This window comes from Parasteatoda tepidariorum, chromosome 1 (genome assembly GCF_043381705.1).
Source record: "Parasteatoda tepidariorum isolate YZ-2023 chromosome 1, CAS_Ptep_4.0, whole genome shotgun sequence".
NCBI classification, from domain to species: domain Eukaryota; kingdom Metazoa; phylum Arthropoda; class Arachnida; order Araneae; family Theridiidae; genus Parasteatoda; species Parasteatoda tepidariorum.
The window spans coordinates 33,553,329-33,571,172 of NC_092204.1; the positions used below are offsets into that span (position 1 = coordinate 33,553,329).

General features: G+C 30.9%; 2 protein-coding genes across 3 annotated transcripts in view; both read left to right on the forward strand.

The window, feature by feature from the left end:
• Nucleotides 1–7,020, forward strand: part of LOC107442666 (polyadenylate-binding protein 1) — a 13,606-nt gene extending 6,586 nt beyond the window's left edge. Inside the window, exons 5-10 of the mRNA XM_043057746.2 lie at nucleotides 579–653; nucleotides 1,843–2,076; nucleotides 3,266–3,472; nucleotides 3,551–3,704; nucleotides 3,852–4,405; nucleotides 6,664–7,020. Coding sequence (XP_042913680.1) covers nucleotides 579–653; nucleotides 1,843–2,076; nucleotides 3,266–3,472; nucleotides 3,551–3,704; nucleotides 3,852–4,405; nucleotides 6,664–6,732 — 1,293 coding nt within the window. The 3' untranslated portion in view covers nucleotides 6,733–7,020. The remainder of the gene's footprint in view (nucleotides 1–578; nucleotides 654–1,842; nucleotides 2,077–3,265; nucleotides 3,473–3,550; nucleotides 3,705–3,851; nucleotides 4,406–6,663) is intronic.
• Nucleotides 7,021–9,654: 2,634 nt separating this feature from the next.
• Nucleotides 9,655–17,306, forward strand: LOC107442674 (uncharacterized). Of its 2 annotated transcripts, none has more exons than XM_043057752.2 (2): nucleotides 9,655–9,902; nucleotides 16,677–17,306. In XM_043057752.2, exons 1-2 carry the CDS (start codon nucleotides 9,857–9,859, stop codon nucleotides 17,177–17,179), a joined length of 549 nt encoding a protein of 182 aa, XP_042913686.1. In that variant the 5' UTR covers nucleotides 9,655–9,856; the 3' UTR covers nucleotides 17,180–17,306. The 2 variants fall into 2 exon arrangements, 1 of the variants encoding a protein (XP_042913686.1); XR_006227762.1 differs by lacking the exon at nucleotides 9,655–9,902 and adding an exon at nucleotides 9,909–10,185.
• Nucleotides 17,307–17,844: the final 538 nt, after the last annotated feature.

The following is a 17,844-nucleotide window of genomic DNA, read 5'->3' on the forward strand; positions in this document are numbered from 1 at the left end:
GGTTATATAGAACAATAGAACAAGGGGAGAGTTAATCAACTATGTCAACCTTCACCAATAAGGGGATATAATTATCGGTTTATTTATTTATTTTTTTTACCCTTATTATATATATATTTTCTTTTTTTTCTTTTCTTTTTTTTGTTTTTTGGATTTCCTCTTTTTTACTTTCTGACTACTCTCATCCCTGATGTGCTCTGATAAGTGTGCCGTTGCAGAGAAAATAATTGTATTAGGACTACGTGAAGACCGACCTTTTGTTTTAATGTCTAATAAATCAAGAGCCTTAAAGAAACTAGAATGAAGAAAAGAACCAGTTTAGTGCAAAATATATTTATTTAACAAATTTGTTCAACCATTATTCATAAGTATTTTATTTTATGACCGCCGTTGAACAGCCGACCCAGTATTTGGGTTTACGACTACTAATGTATTCATAAGTATTAAAAATCTCAAGCGAATTATATAATTATACACATTGTTGATAATGTGGTGAATATGAGTTTTACATTTTTACATGGATTAAGATTTTCTGAGTGCATAAATTTCATTTTCTGAATGCTTAAATTTCATTTTAGGTTATGACTGATGATTCTGGTAAAGTCAAAGGCTTTGGATTTGTTAGTTTTGAAGACCCAGAAAATGCAGAAAAGGTATTATAATCTTTAAGTTGCTATGCTCATATATTTCTCTTTTTAATATTTGATTTAATGCTTCAAAATAAGATTGTTGATAATTTAAATCAGTATTTAAATTTTAAACTACTACAGGGATCTTTCTAGAAATTAAAGGGCAGATTGTTTTTTTAGAAGACAAGGATACCTTCAGTTTTGCAGAGCACTAATCTTGCAAAATATATCAGTTATATTTAGCTAGATTAGTACCCTTCAAAGGGAATCCAGAATACTCAAATATGAGAAAATACATATGGTAATGTTACTCAGGGGGGAAAAGTATATTTTTGCAAAAGGGCAAGAAATCAGATTTTGTAATTAAAAGTACTAATTGCCATGTTGTATAGTTAGGAATTTTTAATGTGCCTCAATTTGTATCCTACCTATTGCTTTTCACAGCTGCAGTGAATTCAAAGGGGTGAATAAAGACAAACTTTTGAACTATGCTTGGTTTCTACATACATGGATGCTGCTCTTTAGACTAAGTCTTCTTCCAATTTTTTAAAACTAAGTTTAGTTAAAAGTTTGTTTTTGAATTAAGTTTAAGTTTTAAAAAATATTACATTTTAATGAAAGCATTGTTATTTTTTACTATTATTGAGAAGCAATCAATTAGTGGTGTCAGTTGCTTTTGTCAACTTAGACATCTACTTGTGTAAACAAATTTTGTAATATTGCTAAATCTAAATATAATTAATTATACTTACATCCTTCCAAATGTATTTTAAATGAGTTATTATTTTTTAAATCGTAATGCTTGGCCCTAAAATGTATAATGGTGAGGTGAAAAATCTAAATTCTAATTAACAAAACACTAGACTATTTTAATTAGTAAAAGAAACATGTTCGGTCTTTACATTTTATTTATAGTGGCTCCCATGTAATTTATAAGATGGAATTTGAGAATGTTTAATCAGTTAGAAATAAAATAAAAAAACAATTTAAAATAAGCATGATAAAGCTATATTTGAAGCTATTTTAAGGCTATCACATCTATATTTTTACGATCAGTTTAAATTCAGTTGTTTCTGTATGTCTGAATATTTTAAATATTTCAGAGTGCATATCTAACAATATAGTGTTTAATGAGTTAAGTCTTCTAAACTCTTTTACGAAAAAGTAGCTTAAGAATTTTATGCTAATAAGCTATTATCTGTTTTATTTTTAGGCTGTTAATGATCTCAACGGAAAAGAATACAATGGCAAAACTTTGTATGTTGGACGTGCTCAGAAAAAATCTGAGAGAGTTGCGGAATTGAAGCGTAGATTTGAACAACTTAAAATGGATCGCATTAACAGATACCAAGGTGTGAACTTGTATGTTAAAAATCTTGATGATTCTATTGATGATGAACGATTAAGAAAAGAGTTTACACCTTTTGGAACTATTACGAGTGCAAAGGTAATTTGTGAAGTGTTCTCTGCATTGGATGGTGCACTGTGTCTTACATAATTTTAATGTCTGATATGTTGGTTAAATAATTAATCAGAAGATATTGTGAAAAGAGTTGCTTTAACCAGTATATTGCTATTATGAATTAGCTCAACAAGATTTCTCTGTGCTTTTGTACTCAAATTTTGCATAAGAAAACTTGAGATTGGTTTGAACTGTGTTAAAATGCAACGCCAGTATTGAAGCTTTTTAAATGAGATTTATCTTGTTACTTTTTAAAGTAAATGTAGTATAAAATTTTGTTTGTGCTAATAACTAACAATGTAATAAAGATATAATCATGTCATCTTATTTATCAATCAACAGCTGCTGCCATATATGTGTTAACTAGCCATTTCCACATAATTTGTAAAAAGGACATAAGATAGTATTTTTTACAGTCTAATATTAAAATGGTTGGAAAATATAAGCGTAGGTTGTACATCTGAAGATATTTAAAAGTTGGATATTTTAGAGCTGCTAATGACTATAATAAATGATAGCAGTGATTTTTTTAGACTTAATGAACTGGCACTCCAATTGGGTTGCCACTCCACAAGGAATTTTGTTTCTTATTTTCGTCTTTTAAATAATGGTGACCACTCAAAGCTCGATCTACGGAATATACAAGGATGATATTTCAGCTGAACTAATCTATTTAATTTACAATAGCATTATTTAAGTCTGTTCGACTATTCCTTTTTTTACTCTAAGTGTTTCCAGCCATTAAAACTAGTATAGTTAGCTCAATGTGGCTCCTACAAGAGTACAGTATTAAGTTTTTCTTAGTACGTTGTGTATAATATGTACAGGGAATTTTTTTCTCCAAGTTTGAGTGGCAACCCCTACTACACTTTCTTGAGCCCAACGTGCAGATCCTTTTTTGCTAAAGACAAGTGCCTATTTATAATGATATAGATTTTTTTTAATTTTCTATTGGCAGCAGTGTGAGCTAAAATCACCCTAGTAGTTTTGTATTTACTCTCGAACATTCTGGTTCTTTCAAAGAGATATTGAAGTTCTAAGATAGTTTTCCTTATTTATTACAAATTATTTAAATAGTATTATTTTGTAATTTTATTATTAGTAAAATTGTTTGTAAATCCCTACTGCTTTAAATAAACTTGAATAATCTGTAAAAATGTCATGGTTTTTGTAGGTTATGACAGATGGCAATGGGCGATCCAAGGGATTTGGCTTTGTGTGCTTCAGTGCTCCTGAAGAGGCTACAAAAGCTGTCACTGAAATGAACGGCAGAATTGTTTCCTCTAAACCATTGTATGTTGCACTTGCTCAGCGTAAAGAAGAACGTAAGGCTCATTTGGCTTCACAATATATGCAACGTATTGCAGGAATGAGAATGCAGGTATGAATCATGCTATCAGTGAATGCTTTTTAGGTTGCTGTTGCCAAAAAGTTTACTTATCTTTGTCTTTCATTCTAGCTTGGACAGATGTTCAATCCTGGAAATGCTGGATATTTCGTACCTACAATGCCTCAAACCCAACGTAACTTCTATCCTCAAATGGCTCAAATGAGAGCTACTCCTCGGTGGACTACTAATGCTCCAATTAGACCTGGGGCTCAGCCAACAGCAGGTACTTAAAATTGTCAAAACAGTCTAACAGTTTTAACTTATTAATGAATAACCAGTGCATCCCCTAATTAAGTTATCAGTGAAAGGTTAAATATGTTGTGTTTTTTTATTATTACTACTTGTATTTATATTTTATTTTATTTTTCAGCTTTCCAGGCTATGCAGTCAGCTCCATTTACTAGAGCTGCTGCACGACCTGCTGTTGCTGCTGCTCAAAATCCTGGTATAAGAGCTGGAATGACTGCTAGACCTATTATTGGACAGCCTAATGTTGCTGGAGCTGCTTCTGCTGCTGCGGGATCAAGGGTTACTTCTATGGCTTCCTCAGGTGTTGGTGCTGCCCGTCCAGTTGGCGGGGTTCCTGTGGCTAACATTAACCAAGGCCGTCCTGCTGCTTACAAGTATACTTCAAACATGCGAAATCCACCTCAGCAACCACAAACAGCTCAACAAGCTGCAGCAGCTCAGCAACAAGCTATTAACCAACAAGCTGTACGAATTGAAGGCCACATACCTTTGACTCCGTCTATGTTGGCTGAAGCAAATCCTCAAGAACAGAAGCAAATGCTTGGAGAGCGATTGTTCCCCTCAATTCACACCATGTTCCCAGACTTAGCTGGAAAGATCACTGGCATGTTATTGGAGATCGATAATTCTGAATTGCTGCATATGTTGGAGCACACTGAAGCTTTAAAAACAAAGGTAGGTTGTATTATTGGTTAGCCAACATTAAGATTTGCAAGCTTTCAATCGATTTTAAGAAATAATTTTCGAAATTAATAAATTTGTCATTTTAGAAACTAACTTCGCTTACTATGAAATTATTCTGATTTCATATGCTCATGTTAAAGTTTTAGTGTTTTGCTGCATCATTACAAGCCATGGTGGTTTTCAAGATTGCATACAGGGGAGGTTTACAAATTCAGATAGATAACTGTGTTTTTCTAAAATCTCACTATCTTTATAATCAGGGTTGGCAGGTTTTTGACATGTGACAGTTTAAACCATCACGTCAAAAACCTCACTGTCGAAAATGTCAAAAACCTATATTCATATGTGAAATTTAATTAATACATAAAATTTATATATTTTTTATAAAGGATAGTGTTTCTAAATATGTTCTAGAAAAAATAAATTTAAAATTTTGAAGAAACACTTATATTTTGAATAGTAACCAAAATCTTGTACTTTTGAAAGCTCACATCTTTTGTAATATTATGTATTCATTTTCATGTGTTATTGAAAATCTGCAGTGATATTATTAAGAAATTTATTTATAACCAAATTTAGTGTATAGTATAGATTATACTAAAAATTAGACATTTTTAAAGATAAACATTAGCAGTTTTGTACATTAGACATCTTTTAAAGAAAAATCTTTTTAATATTCTTTTAAATCTTCTTAATAATCTTTTTAACATAAGACAATACAAATTTAAGTGCTTTCTGTTAAATACACAGAGTAGTTAGTGTCGATTTACAGTATATTCAGCCTATTCATTTACTATGCTGAAAATTTAGTTTATCCAAATACTTGTGAATTTCATTTTGCTGAATACGATATAGTTTTGTTGAATATCTAAATATTCAGCTGTTGAATAATTACTTCTTGCTTTCAAGATATGCATTATTTGTATTAATACAAGTGGAGAAAAAAAAATTAAGAGATAAAAATTGTTTTAAAAAGATAAGTGAAATAATTATAAATAAATATAATAAGCAATGTGAATTATATTTATCATTATTCATAAATATAACTACTTTTAAATTCAAATTAACATACTGGATAATAAAGATATTCGGTATAACATTAAAAAAAATAAGTATCAAAAAAAAAAAAAAATTTTTTTTTAAATATAAATATTTAAACAATTTTTGTGCAAAATTTTTCTGCACATGCATTTGAATATAAATTTCTGAGATTTTAAATCTGTTATTTTACCTTAATTTTAATTAAAAAATATTTTAAAACCTGCTGATTACCTATAGTATAATTAAATTTCAATATAATGCATGGTAACTGTTGGTAGTTTTGAAGTTTATATATTTTCTTGGCAAACTTCAGTTTTTGACGGTTTAAACCAGTATTATACCCTTGTCATGTCAAAAACCCAACCCTGTTTATAATATGCCTAATTTCTTGGTCAACATGTTGATTGTTGCGTCTCCTGTTTGGGGTGGCGCTTATATGACTACTAGTGAAGGATATTCGTATGTATTTGAAAAGATATCTCACGGGAAGTAACAAAACTATTGAATTTGTTAAAAATGTAATATAGAAATGATTCATTGAGATTTTACTCTTGAGACCGCCAGGTACTCACATTATTAAAGTATTGGTGGGAGTACTTAGCAGAATGCGCTTTGTATAGTGCAGGGCTGATTGTGAGTTTCCTGAAATCAAGTTTTTATTTCGGTAGAACTTATTTTCATTATTTTACACAGTTTATTTTATTTGTTTGTGAGGGAGAGCCAGATACTTCATAAGCTTATATTCAGGATTAATAATCATTTTCGGTCAGTAAATAGTTATAATCATAAACTCAAGAAAGAAAGACATTTGTAAGTTTCAATTACTCCTCCGGGTCATCATAGGTATGTGTAAAATTTTAAATATATGTTAAGTAAACTAGGAAATATTGAGAAAAAAGGTAAAAACGGAATTTTGACTTGGGCTCACAATCACCCATAGTGGTACCCGTGCTTTGAGCGAGATTTTACTGTAAAATTGTGTAGCAGTCGGCATGTTACGCTATTCAGGCGAACGTCACATGTTGCTGTTGCTCAATATTCTTAAGAATTAAAATAGACTCTTCAAGGATTTTCTGGAGTACCTTATTCCTAATTTCTTTAAGTGTGTGAACTTATATTTTTATTTAATTTCCATGCAGCTTTGGTAAAAAAGAAAAAAAAATTAAGTACTTGTTATGAATGTCTTGTAATTATTTATTAAATTTTAGGTTGAAGAAGCTGTCGCAGTTTTGCAAGCTCATCATGCCAAAGAAGGAGCCATAAAAAATCAATCATAGTTGCCTTTATGTCTTTGTCAAGGAAAACAAATACAAAACTAACTTTTTTTCTAAGAAAGGAAGTACAAAATTTAAAAGAAAAAAAATAAGTTAATTTAAAAAAACAACCCACGTGGACAGTTTTAATATATTAAAAAGACAAAAAATATGGAATTCTGTAAACTCTGATTTATTCAGCGTTTGGCTGCTTTCTATTTTTGTAATTTTTTTGTTTTGTTTATTCTACTTTGGATGTCTTCCGAGAACTTTGTTGAATCTTGTATTCAAAATTAAAAACCTACTTTTGTATTTTGTGTGTCTCATTTCTTTGTGCTTAGCTGTTAGTCAAGCATTTTTGTAGCCTAAATTCATTGTCACCAACTGCTACAGACAGTGCTGCCTGGAAAACAGAATCAGGAAATTTTACATTCTTTAGGCGAAATCTGGAAAGGTCATCTAGTTTAATTTAGCGAACGCAAAGTGAGTTATTTGCACCTATCAACCCTACGAACGTATTTTGGGATTAAAATATGGAACTGTTAGTCCCATTTCTTTAAATGGGTTTTTTTTAAAAATTGCTAGGAGTGTTGGTGCAAAAATTATATATTTTCGGCAAAACTGACCATTCACAATGTTGGCTAGATTTATTTTTTATGCATAATCATTTTGTAATGAATTGATTTAAACAGTTTTAATGAAATCAAGGAAGGTAACCCGTCAATATTTATCCTCCTACGAGGTAGAAACATTGGCGAACATATAGTTAGCCATGCCGGTAGTTCAATAAATTTTAAGATAAATTAGAATTTCACAATAAAACCAAACTTTTATCTAATGATTACCATTTGATAAACTTATAGAAAGTATAAAATATGCGGTACTATTACCTATATTTTTTCTTGATAAGTCGGGCTTAATTTTCAAAATAGTTGGTAATGAATTTATTAAATAGTAAATTAATTTTTTATGCATATATTTTTGTTGAATAACACAAAACTTGTATGAAATAATTTCACAAATAAAAATCTAACTGAAATACATACCTAGTCTGTATGAACTAGTCTATTTAAGATTGCTAATGTAAAATAATAAAACTCAAATTTTACTGTGGATCTTAGGGAACTGTTCATCCCTGAAGTCCTAAATGTTCCCTTTTCTTAATTAAGAATTTTTTTGCCACGATCTGAAAAAGTAGACTCGGAGATCTGATCAAGCGAGTTTTATATGCAATCACAAAACCAAATGTCTTTTTCTAATAGTTGTTGAGTTTGCTAGCTAGATGAAGTCTAGTAATGTCATTTTAGTGCTTTAGAAAAATTATAGTCGATTCTATCTGGAAGTGTGCACTATTTTTAAAGTTTAAGAATGTATTTTTCGTGCCAAATTTACTATTAACAATAACTTATTTGTTATTAATAATTATTAGATTTGGTGGGTGTAACGCACACTGAAGCCATTTGCGTGTCCAGTTACGTCCAGAAGTGGTTGGATGTACCTTAAAAGCAGGGTTGGTATTATGTCCTGGAAAAATGACTAATGCAATTGTTAACCGATTAGTAAGAATGGGTTAAATTTAAACAAGTTAATAGTGCTAGGAAGTTAGTTCTTCGAATCTATTTTCCGGGATTGGGGGGACGAATTAAAAATTCAATTATACACAATTTTAAAATCTATTGCGAGTATTCATACCTTACTATAACCATGCCTCATAGCTATAAGATTATAAAAATTAGTATGCTTTTTGTAATTATGAATTCAATATGCAATTCGTTCTAGTCTATATATTACTACAAATGTTGAATGTGTATTTGATTATGGTATTTTAACAATTTTTTACACAGCTAGGCTTTACTCTTCTCCTTTCCGTTCAATATTAAAGAACTAGTTAATTTAATTTTTACTAGAAATTTACTTTTCTTTCCAACTGTTGCTCCTTAGTTTGGGTATTTAAAAATAATAAATTGAATAACTTTGTAATTAATAGAGAATTATTAATACTAGATTGCAACTATAATTCGTTCAAAAAATGATTTTAATATGAGACATTTTCATTTTGAATAAGAGTTTCTTCCACTTGAGTTAGAGGAAACCTATTGCCTTGGTTTTTACTACCGTAAAAAAAAAATGTGTCATCCCTGTTAAAAAGAGTTATTTAATCACTGGATGGAAGGATTGGAAATTTTTTTTTTTTTTTAAACATTGAAAATGTGTATATATTTATATAAATCTAAATTCATATTTTAAAATTCCTTTTGATATTATGTAGTGGAACGTACTCTATATTAAAAAAATCTTTCATTTTTAAACAAAGATTATTTAAATTCTAATGAACTAAACATTTATTATTAAATTTGCTTAAAAAACACAATTTGTTCTTTATAAAATGTTTTACTTGAGCCAAATGTCTGCCAGCTAAAATATTTAATTTCATAATAAAAATAATCATAATAGATATGAATTTATAGTGTCCTTGGACGTCAAATTTATGTTCCCCTCAGCTGAATGCCTGAGACCTTTGCTCATTTCCTCCCTCTGTATTTCAAAACAATTAAAATCTGATTAGTTTAAAAAATAATCAGATTTTTTTTTTTGTCTTTTTACTTAAGCAAAAAAAAATGATAATGAGTTAGGGTTGTAATGATTAAAAATATCAGAATCGATAAATATGATTAAATAATATTTTCTGTTTTCTCTACTTCGCTATAAAATGGGAAATTCCCCTTTTCCATTTGCGTCATTTAAAAGGGAAAATTCCCGATTTCTATTTATTAGTTATATATTTTCCTGTCGAGTGTGTAACTGTTAAAACATAGCCACGTTATTCTAGAAATCTCCCTGAAACAAGAAAAGTCATTCATTCTTTGGTGTGTATAGTTATTTTATTTTGTCCTAGTTTTGAAAAATAAGTATTATATTCTTTTTTTAGAGCTTCAATTTAATATTTATGTCTTAAAATAACCTAAATATATGTTCCAGCAGTTAGTTAATAAAAGTTATCGTTAATTTTGTACCGTAAGGAATATATTTGCTGTTTAAATTCGATTTTATGTTGAGCTATTTGTAGTTCAACAGATACTTAATAGAAATTATCACCAGTTGGTATTGTAAAGAATATGGCTATTTTATAATCTAACAAGACACATCTATGGAATGCGCCGAATATTCGGTCTCTCTGTGGAATATTCAGTTAGGTAAACTGTTATTCGGCTTATCGAATATTAAATCAGATCAATTCAAAAATAAAAGTAACAATGCTGTTTTAAAACCTGTAGTTTTATATAAAATTAATTTTATATTTTTGACTGAAAGAAAATTACAGCCTGTATGATTTGATTACTTGAGGGAAAATAATTTGATGGTGTTCTACATAGACAGGTGTGAACTTAAACAGGGGATTTTTATTGTTTTCACTGTTAGGAAAACAGGTGATCAACATACAGAGGTGGTCGACTTAAAAAGGTTACACTGTATTAGGTAGTATATATTAAATTAGAGCAATTTTTAACTCGTACCTGTCTTAAAATTTATGAAGTAATTCATTCCTTCAAAATTTTAAAATATTTCAATGTATTTTTTTTATTAGAAGCAGTTATAAAATTATTTCATATGATTTTTTCTTCAAATCGTTTCATAGGTCGATCAGAGTTAAGATGTAAATAAATAATAAACTAGGGTTATTTAAAAATTATATCCTTTATATATATATATAATCATACCGTTATTACATATAATTTTTGAAAAAGCCGATATATTATTTTATTATACCTTTTTAATGTGTGGAGTCCATTCAATAAATAAAATTTTGTTACTCATATTATGGTTGTTCGTATTTTAACAATGGTCTTTTATTTATTTTTAAATCATTTATTTGGTTTTTCTGTTCACTTTAAAAATCAACTGTGAAAAAAAAAATTATAATTTTAGAAAATTTTAAACTCATAATATTAAAAAAATAGAATTTCCGAAATTTAAAATTAGGAAAATTAAATTGCACTATAACAAGAAGAATAAAATTATTAAGAAAAGAAAATCAATGAAATATTTTATAAGTATAGGTTCTAAGTTTATCATGTTAAATTAAGCTAGGATTTATTTTCCAACTACTCATCTGAGTTGGCCGTAGATTACAGTAATCGATTACAACTGTAATTGCTTACAGATAATTACTGCTATGTAATCATGATTACAAGTAATCATAATTTTTGATTACATCAGAGTAGAGCAAAAATGTAATCGATTACATTTTTCACTTGCAGTAATCAATTATACTTGTAATCATGATTACAATACTCAATTACTTCTAATCATAACCAATTGCATAACCAATTACTGTATATAATTACTGAAATCAATTACTTGTAATAGTGATTACAAGATTATGATATATGATTTATTTATGAACAATACATATATATATATGTACAATATATCTATATAGATTTACACTATATGTATGTCCAATGTATGCATATATTGTACAGATGTATATACATATAGTGTACAGATGTACTTTCATATAATGTACATAATGATGTAATGTACATATGATGTAAAATGCATATAATGTTCTTGTAATGTACGTATGTGCATACATATATTGGTCAGAAATCTTTCATACAAATTTTACATGTGTACATACATGTTAACCCGATACATACATGTACAATATGTATGTTTCCAATAAATGTATCCACACAATACAATACATGTATGTTCCATCTATGCATATTCATATGTACTATGTATGAATGTATGTACATACTTACATACATTATGTGCAATACATTTATGTCTAAATATATGTACAAAGCAATAAATAAAATGTTAGTTAACTTATAAGGACTCAAACAAGATAAAAGACGAAATCAAACGATATTTAAGTTTAGTTTTCAGCTTTAATTGTTCTATATTATTTTCAAATTGTTTGAATATAATATAATTTTCAGGTATTTTCTTAAAATGTTGATGTTATTTTGTTATAACATAATGCACAGAATAGAAATTTTTAGATGGGGAAAAAAATGGTTAATTTTATGTGTAGAAATAATATTTAGGGATTTAAAATAAGATTTTCCTTTGCTTTCCAAAAAATAAGAGATTGAGTTTTATATATCTTAAAATAAATTTTTAAAACGAAATTTAAGAACTTAACTGTAATAATCTTTTTTAATGCATGCATAATGTATGTGTACATTGTAAATACATATATTTAAATGTACACATGTATTTATACATAAATGTAATTTCGTTTATGTATACGTTGTATGTACATACATACATTGTACATCCTACCATTTTTTGTGCATCCATACATTACATGTGCATATGTATTAACAAAGTATGTAGTTATATAAGTACATATGTTGCCTGTACGAACCATATATCAATGTAAATGTACATGCATGCATTTTATTTACGCAACTATGTACATATAATGTAGCTATAAACAACATTCTTACCATGTATGTACTTACGCACATGCAGTACCAGTCAAAAGTTTAGACTCACTCTTGAATTTTCAAAAATGGACTAATAACAATGTTTTTAAACTGAAAATCACAACAAATTAACTTTATTTTTACAAATATAGGTACACTTATGCGATAAGGTATGCTATAATTCATATGGTATGCTATAATTTTGTGTATTGCTTATGAATTCGTCCAATCTTGGATTCTTCGAAATATAATCCTTCAGCTTTAACCACAGCAGTGCATATTTTTGGTATTCTTTCTATTAGTTTTTGCAATGTTCTAGTTGAGATCTGATTCCAGAAAATAAGTAAAGATTCCCAAAATTTCGTTTGATTGGTACATCACATTTTTCTAACTATTCTATTTAGTTCATCCCTCAATAGTATTAATATCTGAGGATTGAGGTGACCTATCCATGTATTTCAATACTTTTTTCTTTCAGTACTTTTCTTTTGTTGCAATGTAGTTTCTACACAATTTTGATGAATGTTAAGGATCGTTATCTTGCTGAGAAACAAATCCTTGACCAACGATTCTCTGTCCACGTGGAAAAGCGTAGCTGCAATATTCTGTGATAATATTTTTTATCTATAATTCCCTCTATTCTTATAAGATCTCCAACTTAGTCTCCGGTAAAACAACACCAAACTTTAACTGAACCTCCACCATGCTTAAAAGTTAGTAGTATTCATTTGTCATATGTTCACCAACTAAACGAAGAATATACTGCCTTCTTTTTCTGTCCCTCAGTGGACTGATCATTAAGACACGGTTCCCAGCAGATCATCGAAGTCAAGCATCACTGGCTTTCAGTCAGTGTGCGGGTGGGTGACCACTTGGCTCAGTCTGCATAGGGACCGAGGGTGTGCGGTATTGGTCCTCGTTAAACTGTGCTACCGTAAAGTGCTCGACTTCGCGTGCAGGTCGTTGGGCTACCGAAGCGGGGGTGCAATCCCCTTTGTAGAGGATAAAAGTTGTGATGGCGTGTCTTCGGATCATCCTCAGGGATGCTTCCCAGACNTGTGCTACCGTAAAGTGCTCGACTTCGCGTGCAGGTCGTTGGGCTACCGAAGCGGGGGTGCCATCCCCCCTGTAGAGGATCAAAATTGTGATGCCGTGTCTTCGGATCATCCTCAGGGATGCTTCCCAGACCGTCGCCAATAGCCCATTGTGCAGCTCTAGTGCGACGTAAATGAACTACTACTACTACCTTCTTTTTCTTCCAAACAGCTCAAATTTTGACACGTCAGTAAAAAGCGTTTGACCACTGTTCTGAAGACCAGTTAACATGTTTTTTTTTTATCTCATTTGCAGTAGATTTGTTTCTTCAAAAGAGGTTTTCTATCAGCTGCACAATCTCTGAAGCCATAGTTACGAAGTGGTTGTTGTACAGTAGTTAATTGACACAGTTTTCTGCCTAGTAGTAGCATTCATTTTCTCACTGATTTCTGGTGTTGTTCGAGAGCGCTGCGGCTTACTTTGAAATGCAGATAAACTTATCCTCACGTTTCGACATTATTCTAGGTCTCCTTGATCGTTGATGGCTCTTATTTTGGTCAGTTTCTTTCTTCTGTTGCTAAGTTCTGACAACTGTGGTGTGGGAAACATTAGTTTTTAAAGGCAATTTGTCTACTTTAATAGCCTTCTTCATGAAGTGCACCCCTCTGCAGAGGATCTAAATTGTAATGGCATGTCTTCGGATCTTCCTCAGCGATGTTTCCCAGACCGTCGCCAATAGCCCATTGTGCAGCTCTAGTGCGACGTAAATGAGCAACAACAACAACAGTCATGAAGTGCAATAACAACTACGCCGATTTTTACGCTTATATCGGACATTTGACCCATATTTCTGTAATAAATTATATAAAAATTGTTAACTTCTGTTTTTAATAAGTCCAAGTTATTCTGGCAAATTAAGGCTATTATATCACTATTTTAAATGTGTTATGTACATGAAACTAACTTATAATGAACCTTACAAAAGAAGATGAAAAGTAAATTTCTAATAAACTAAAAATTAATGAATTTTTTTAATTAATTTATTACACTTTGTTGTTCTAGTTAATTTACGTCGCACTAGAGCTGCTCAATGGGCTATTGGCGACGATCTTGGAAACATCCCTGAGGATGATCCGAAGATAAGCCGTCACAATTTTGATCCTCTGCAAACGGGATGGCACCCCCGCTTCGGTAGCCCAACGACCTGCACGCGAAGTCGAGCACTTTACGGTAGAACAGTTTAACGACGACCAATGGATGGTGTTTTCTACACTAGGGAGCGCTGCAAGCTCGGGACTGCCCAAATTTCCGGGTTACTGTTTCAGTTGTATTTTAAAGCCATTTGGCATCATTGTGTTTTGAGAGGAAAATGGAAAACTGAAATNTTTTATTGAAAACAAAATTATTCGTTTGAAAACATCGCCTATCAGAATAACATGTAGTAAGCAGCTGCAAACTTTTTAACCGGAACTAGAGTAGGTCTCGAGCTCGAGATTGTTATTGTTTACATTTCTATTGAAAACACCATCCATACCACACACTGACCGCAGCCAGTGATGCTTGACTTCAGTGATCTGCTGGGAACCGTGTCTTAACGATCAGTCCACTGCGGGACTACACTTTTTTTAGAATAAGTATTTCAACGCATTTTCGTTCATTTCGTAATCAACTACAGAATAGATACAAAATGAAAAATAATGAACAGTTTTAGATGGAAATAGCATTTTGTGAAGTTTGTTGATGTTTATGTTTGATAAATTACATCTTTAAACCAGAAATATGTATGAAAGCCAGAAATAATCCTCGAAAACAACAATTTGAGAACAGGCATATATTTATAGAATATATAAATTTATATGCACAGCAAAAAATTTTTATAATTGAAAACCGAGGCCATCTTCATCAGACTTGATTTCATTGACGAGCAATTTTGGCTTGTCAAATATTCTGCTGTTTAACACATGTTAAATAAATGAGCACATTATTATTCTTTGCATTTCTTTTTTTTTTTTTCTGAAATTATTTTGAGACGATCTCATAGTTTTAGCATAGAGCTTTTTTGCTTTTCGCTTGTATTCTCTGTAAGATAAAATTATCATGAGTTAATAAAAATCTTGCACATTTCTGATTTTTTGATATTTCACTGCGTATATAAAAGAGATTGATGTTTTCGGTGAAATTTCAGAACGTATGTTGGAATTTCAGGGCATTTTCATTTTTCAAAGAGATTGAAAGTTTCTGGTGACAACTTTTGAAATTCGTGGACTGTCCCTAACATTTGAAGACGTCTTGTCACCTTACCATAAAAGGTAGCATTCATAACCGGTCTACCTAACTAATTAAAACCGGTGTGAACGCTTCTAAGCTTCGCAATAAATTCTGTGACATTACTTTCAGCATATACTCTGTATGTTAAATGACGAGTAATAGTCATAAATCTAGTGCACCAAATATTTAAAAAAAGAAAACATCGAAAAAAATTTTTTTTTTCTTCTTCTAGAGCAGGGATGGGCAAACTACGGCCCGCGGGCCAACTGTGGACCGCCGGAAGGTTTTATCCGGCCCACGGATAGAATTTTAACTTGCCGATCCGTGGCGAATATAAACAAGATATATTATACATCCATTATTTTGTCTACTTTGTTTAAAGCTATTTTTACTCTTTCTTTTTAACAAAGTACTGATAACTTTTTTACTTTCTCTATTGGTGGAATTGATGGAAACAGTTCGCACAGATAGCTTCAATTAGCAAAATGTTGAAACCAGAAGTTCTTTATAGAATAGCCGCAGATTAGATCCTAAGAGCGTTTGTCTTTCTGGAGGAGCAAACATATGGAATCTGGCATATGTGGATTGTGTTTCACCCGTGGCAAACAGCACATTTTAAGCTCCAACGAGCGGATTTTTCTGCCGGTGTGAGTTCTAAGATTATTATTGAGTATGGAAAGATTGCACACTATTTTTGTTTCTAAACATGTCAAAGTTTGATTTTTGCAAATCATTACCAAAAGCAAGTCTCCAAAATTTAATATCTCATGCCCAGAATATCAGCGCCATGTTTGCTTCATCTTATTTATGTGAACAAGTGTTTTCAACTATGAACTTTAGAAAAAATCATTTGAGAAGTAGGCTAACAGACAAACTTCTAAAAATGAAATCTCAATTTCGTTCATCTCTTTAAATGTTTAAATCATAACTTCTATATAGTTTGTTACTCGGCCCACCAAACGTTTTTCTCTCGATTTTTTACCCTCGACTAAAAAAGTTTGCCCATCCCTGTTCTAGAGGGTTTGTCCAAAGAGATCCAAGGTCTATTTTTTCAGAACAGGTCCACTTTGGCGAACACTTCTTACGTGTTAGTGAAATTTTTTGAAAAAAAGATTTTAAAAAGATCCTGAACTTACAATTATCTCAATATTCCGTGGAGTGAAGGCTGCTATTTGTAAAAATATAATTAAAAAATTTATGGATTAAAAACTCCCTTTGTTTCAGGAATTATGGATAGAATTTGCTGCATTGTTGATTTTGAAGGCTTTTGGGTGAACTCTACGTTTTTGGCGAGAGAGATAGGGTGGATCAACATCAGCACTGGCATGTCAGGGACTGTTCGATTTGATTTGCGGGGTTACCAACGATCCTTACCAGATCTAATGAACTGTGACTATATTACTGAAAATATCAGTGGCTTGACATTTGAGCCGATGTTAGGAGAGCCGACCATATCGCCTCATCTTCTGGATGGCAAGATACGTGAAATCTATAGTAATTGCAGAACTCCCTACAAGCATGTAATTGCTTACAAAGGAGGACATGTTGAAAAGGACGTTTTGGAACGTCTTGGCATACCATGTATCAATCTTGAACTTTTTAACTGTCCCAAGTTTGAGCAGATTAGTAGAGGAAATTATCAAACTTGTGGTTTTCACAAGTATAATGGCCACTGTCCACTTGCTGAAGTCCATGCCTTCAGAGCCTGGATGTTAGCTCGTCTTTGAAGTATTAATACATAAATCGTAGTAACAAACTACTTTTTTGTTACCTGTCATGATTATAGTTATAACCTAATTGTAATTTTAATTAACTGTTGTTGTCTTAAATAAATAAAACTAATATTTTACTGTATCATATTGGTTAGTTTTTTATTCTGTTCTAACTCCACTTTTTTATTTATTTTTTAAATTTACACAAACTGACCTATCACATATTTGTCAATCAAATAAGTAAAATTACTTTTGGGACAGTCAATAAATGATGCCACTCTTGGTGGGGTTGTGAAACTGAGTTTAAGACAAGGAGGGACAAGAGTAGCAAGCGTGATATCACACATTTAAAATCGGCAGATTAAAATACAATTTTCTTCTGACGATTTTATTTTGTATATATATATTGATTGAAAATACAAATAGTTTTACTTATTTTCTATTTATTTGGTATTGTATTTCTTTTTCAGGTTTTTAACCTTAATTTATTTTCATTAATTATTTTTTAATTCTAGCTTTGTAATCTATTTTAAGTACAGTAGGGAACCGATTATCCGGAACGATCGTGCGATCGGGACCATCACTATTCCGAATATCTGGTTTTTCCGGTTTTCTGAATCGCTACAAAAAGCCGTTTTTTTATTGTTAAACCCAACTAAAAAAAAATTTTTTTTTTTGAA